Consider the following 5,166-nt stretch of genomic DNA (forward strand, 5'->3'; position numbering starts at 1 on the left):
AAAGCCCTGGTTTGCACAACGGCGTATAAGAACTTTGGCTGCAGCTGAACATGTTTATACAATTAGTGTAACACACTGAGTTCTGTATTTTCTTTGTCTAACTCAGTTTTACACTAACTCTGCACTAAATTTGTATTTTGTATATACCATTTTTTGCACTATTTGTACTTACAATAACCACAGACAAAAAAAAATTGTGTATGTCTTCTGTTCTATGTATGTCCTCTGTTGTGAGAGTCTGGGGGGAAACGACATTTCGTTCCTCTGTGTGTTTTTATAGCATACAGGTGGATGACAATAAAGTAACATGAACTTGAACTTGGTTTCACTTTAGGGGCAAAGTGGAAGGAAGTCCAAAACCAGAGCAGTCAGGTCAAAGGTTGGAAGCTGAGTACTTTCAGAAGAAAGACAAAACGTTTCGTGATTCTGATCTGCCAGTGTTGTGAAAATCAAAGGAGGTTCAAACTCACCAAGTGAATATGAGAAATCAAAATGTAAGTTTGTTCAAAATATTTTAAATCTCATTTTTAATCTAATTTCCATCAGTCAGGAAATGGTCGACACCCACCGCCCTACCTACAGAGCACCAGAAGACGACGATCTGCTGACAATGGATAAGATTGGGTGCAGGTGGAGATTTTCCTGAGGTTTTCTTTGCTCTCATGCAGTCTTCAGGTGACGAGGCTGCTGAGACTCGGTAGAAGTAGTGTAGGGTGTGATCAGCGATTGGCGAGAGAATGGCGAGCAGCAGCAATTGGTGGGAGGCCTCCCTCCTGGACAGAGAGCGAGCAGGTGTCAATTGGTGGGAACTTGGATGTGGGGAGAGTTGGGGGGGGTGTGAAATCACAGGGTAGGGTGTAAGGGGCTAAAAGGGAATGTGAGTGAAAGAGACAATTCTGGGAGGGAGGGGGACTGAGGGAGCCAGTTGGGGGAAGGGGAGCAAAGGATTGGAAACAGGAAGGGAAAACTGAAGGAAACACATACAAGGGAGAGGGGAGCCCAGGATGCGGGCAAGATTGTGTATCAGTTTCCATGTGTGTGCGAGCATGCATCTGCCCGTGTAGGACTATGTACTTGTTTGCTAAATCTGTGTTGAAGAGCCTGCTCCCCAGTTTTCTTGGTCCTCCTTACCACTGGATCAAGACTGTTACCCCCATACGATAGCTATGGTGCAACGGGCACCCCATGATAAAAGAATTCACCTACAGGCATTTTCTAATCCTCTGAATCAGACCAAAAGCAGGTTACCCTCCTTCCCGAGGAACTGCCAATGAAGGCCAAGACTGTAGATTTTTACAAACAGGCTTTTTTGCCCTGCTGCAGTTGAAATACTGGTTTGTAAAGTGCCAAGACTTACCTGAGTTCATTTCATTTTTCACATTTATTCAGCCTTCCTGAAAAGATCTCCACTGCTGACCTCAACCACTTCCTATAGAGCAAGTTCTTCATTCTCTCCACTCTCTGACTAAAGATACTTTCATTTCCTGTCACATTTATTAACACCAATCTGACTGTTAATTTTATAAGAATCTGGTATAAATGGAAAACTTCTGGTCCAGGCAAAGAGTTCACATATCGACAGAAGGTCTTCAGAGGGCCAGAGAAGCGGAGAGAGAAATGTAAAGTGCCACATTTGTCAAGAATGAGAAAGCAGCCCAATGTTCTGAGTGAATCGCAGAAACAATCAGGGAGAGAGGGACCTTAAAAATTGGCTTGAATGTGGTAAAAATCCACAAAGCACACAAATGATTTGGCGACTTGATCACACACACTGAATTCACACTTGCTATTCGCTCACTGTTGGAGTCTGTGTGGGAGAGGGAAGACATCCTCTCTCCCAAACTAAACTGGTACCAGGGCTATTATGAGAACTTTCATTTCAAACAAAAAGGTATTCAATTAGTACAGCCACTAAGACAACGATCAAATACCAGACTAAAATTAAACAAAGGACATTTGGATTTAATTTCCTACCTTGCTTTTGTTCCAAGCTATCTCAGGCCCCTTGTCTCTTTTAGCTCCACCTCAGTCTCTATTCTCCCTACCAATGGATTGGGATTCTCTTCCTTATACTCACCTGCCACAATCTGTTCACTCCTGTACATTGGTCAAGGCACTCAGTGGTTCCTGGGCAGCCTCATTCATGATGCTGAGAATCGTGGATCAGCAGGCAGCTGCAATAACTTTTCTACATGGACAAGTAATGATCAGTGGATAAAAAATGAAAAGGTCGGGTGAAATATTGAGCTTTGAGTCAAGAGGGCTGGAATACATGGACTGGTACAGTATAATGAGCAGACTCATCTGAGTTAGTTCCATCCATTCTGGACCCCACATCCCAGGAAGGGTAAAGCAGCCTTGGGGACATTGCAGAACAGATTCATCAGGAAAATAGGGAAGCTGAGAGAATTATGAGAACCACCTGCACAGATTCAGTTTGCACTGCTGCAGAAGCAAAACATTAATGAGTGAAGTTGTTGGAGATGTTGTTTTGCACCCTAACCATTAGAATCCATAGAACTATAAACAAAGACATTTTCAAACATCTGGTGCTACTTTCTAATGCGATCCCTGTCTTGGTTCCAGCCTTCCCCTAATCCACAACCTGGAGATTTGATTGAAATATTCAAGGGTATGTATAGCCACTGGGCCATCTACATTGGAGATGGAGAGGTCATACATTTAACTTCAGGTAACAGCTACAAATTTTTTCTCCTATTTAACATGTCTTGTAATAAAGACATCTCTGCCCACATTCCATTCAACCCATCCTGGGAATGCTATCAGATTCAGTAAAATACCTTTTAATATGTATTCTAGATGGAGCGAGTGCAGATGTTAGTGTTCGATTCTCTAGCTCTGCAAAAACTGCTGTGGTTAAGAGGGAACCTTTTGATACGGTGGTTGGAAGCAATGATTGGCATATCAACAATTCGGACGGAAAACGGAAACCTTTACCCAGTGACGATATAATAAAAAAGGCAAAAGCAATGGTTGGACAGAAAGTGTGTTACAATGTAATAAAACAAAACTGTGAGCACTTTGTTAACTCACTTCGGTATGGAGAAAGTGTATCAGACCAGGTAAGTGCAAAGCAATATAAAGCAACTGTTCTTTCAGAGGGTTTGAGTGCCTTTGGTCTTCCAGCTGGCAGCCTTCCCCGTTGCCAGTCACTTCAATTCTCCCTCCCACACTATCACTGATATGTCAGTTCTCAGCTCCCTCCACTGCCAGTCGAATTCCAAGCGCAAACTGGAGGAACAGCACCTCATTTTCCCTCTTGGAACCTTCCAGCCTGATGGCATGAACATTGAATTCTCCCACTGGAATCTAGATGAAAAACACGATGATGCTGGAGGAACTCAGCAGGTCAGGCAGCATCCCTAGAGAAAAGCAGGCAGTCAATGTTTCGGGTAAGGTCCTGAAGGGTCCAGACCCGAAACGTTGACCGCCTGCTTTTCTCCACGGATGCTGCCTGGCCTGCTGAGTTCCGCCAGCATCATCATGTTTTCCACCTAGCCTTCCAAATGTATGTGACATGTTACAATGGGATTGCATGTTAAATGGGTTTATTATACATCGTTGGCAGTGAGATTCAACTCACTCACTTGGGTGGGGCTTGGGGAAGAGGTTACCTCAGAATCAGAATTATTATCACTGATTTAGATGACGTGAAATTTGTTGTTTTGCGGCAGCCATACAGTGCAAAGACATAAAATTACTATAAATCACAAAAATAAATAAATAGTGCAAATGACAAGAATAACAAGGTAGTGTTCATGGGTTCATGGACCGTTCAGAAATCTGATGGCAGAGGGAAAGAAGTTGTTCCTAAAATGTTGAGTGTGGGTCTTCAGGCTCCTGTACCTCCTCCCTGACAGTAGCAGTGAGAAGAGGGCACGTCCAGGATGGTGAGGGTCCTTAGTAATGGAAGCCGCCTTCTTGAGGCGCCACCTCTTAAAGATGTCCTCAATGGTGGGGAAGGTTGTGCCCGTGATGGAGCTGGCTGAGTCTACAACCCTCTGCAGCCTCATGCAATCCTGTGCATTGGAGCCTCCATATCAGGCTGTGATGTATTCAGTCAGAATGCTCTCCACTGTACTTCTATAGAAATTTGTAAGAGTCTTTGGTGACGTACCAAATCTCCTCAAACTCCTAACAAAGTAGAGCCACTGGCGTGCCTTCTTCGTGATAGCATCGACGTGTTGGGTCTAGGATAGTTCCTCCGAGACGTTGACACCCAGGAACTTGAAGCTGCTCACCCTTTCCACTGCTGACCCCTCAATGAGGACTGGTGTGTGTTCTCCCGACTTCCCCTTCCTGAAGACCACAATCAAATCCTTGGTCTTGCTGAGGTTGAGTGCGAGGTCGTTGTTGCTACACCGCTTGATCAGCCAATCTATCTCACCCCTGTACGCCCCCTTGTCACCATCTGAGATTCTGCCAACGACAGTGGTGTCATCAGCGAATTTATAGATGGCGTTTCAGCTGTGCTTAGGCACACAGTCATGAATGTTGACGGAGTAGAGCAGTGGATTAAGCACACACCCTTGAGGTCTGCCGGTGTTGATTGTCAGCGAGGAGATGTTATTATGGATCCGCACTGACCGTGGTTTCCTGGTAAGGAAGCCGTGTGCCTTGGTTATTCTATGGAATTGTAATGAAGACCAAGTCATACATTAAAGAGAGGGGGAGGCAAAGGCAACATAGGGAGGTGTCCAGAAGTCATGTCATCAATGACATAAATTGGGATCAGAGTCACTTGAAACAGTTTTACTGTAGAATCCATTGCTATAATTTGTAAAATCTTTATTCACAGGCTACTGCTGTTACTTCAGTTGCCAGCATTTTTGCATGTGCTATTGCTATTGTTGCTGCTGTATTGCTGCGTCGTCCTTTATCATGAAGAAGACGGCGCTGAAAGTGATTGCTGATGAGGAACAGAGTGCTGGATTGTACAAAAATAAATCCAAAACTCATAATTAAAGCACTTAATTAACTCAATTGACTGAGTTGTCGACTCTGTTGCAATATTGGAACTCTGGCACCTTTCTTCAGCCCTCATTGGGTTTATTGGCTCCAATTACTGTCCTGCTATGGTCCAGGTGGACAGATTTTGAAGCCAATCCATTTCACACCAAGTCTACCTTGTTACCCTCAGTGCCG

The 5,166-nt window shown here is 44.2% G+C and overlaps 1 protein-coding gene across 1 annotated transcript; it reads left to right on the forward strand.

Moving 5' to 3' along the window:
- Window positions 1–367: 367 nt before the first annotated feature.
- LOC127587034 (phospholipase A and acyltransferase 3-like) lies at window positions 368–4,946 on the forward strand. Its single transcript, XM_052045177.1, has 4 exons — window positions 368–494; window positions 2,587–2,692; window positions 2,821–3,083; window positions 4,820–4,946. The coding sequence occupies exons 1-4, from the start codon at window positions 480–482 to the stop codon at window positions 4,904–4,906; spliced, it is 471 nt and encodes a 156-aa protein (XP_051901137.1). The 5' UTR covers window positions 368–479; the 3' UTR covers window positions 4,907–4,946.
- The last annotated feature ends 220 nt before the right edge of the window (window positions 4,947–5,166 follow it).

Source organism: Pristis pectinata, chromosome 38 (genome assembly GCF_009764475.1).
Source record: "Pristis pectinata isolate sPriPec2 chromosome 38, sPriPec2.1.pri, whole genome shotgun sequence".
In the NCBI taxonomy this organism is placed as follows: domain Eukaryota; kingdom Metazoa; phylum Chordata; class Chondrichthyes; order Rhinopristiformes; family Pristidae; genus Pristis; species Pristis pectinata.

Coding starts and splice junctions, on each gene's coding strand:
- LOC127587034 (XM_052045177.1), top strand. Junction 2,693..2,820: donor GGTCATACATTTAACTTCAG/GTAACAGCTACA, acceptor TATGTATTCTAG/ATGGAGCGAGTGCAGATGTT. Junction 3,084..4,819: donor GAGAAAGTGTATCAGACCAG/GTAAGTGCAAAG, acceptor CTTTATTCACAG/GCTACTGCTGTTACTTCAGT.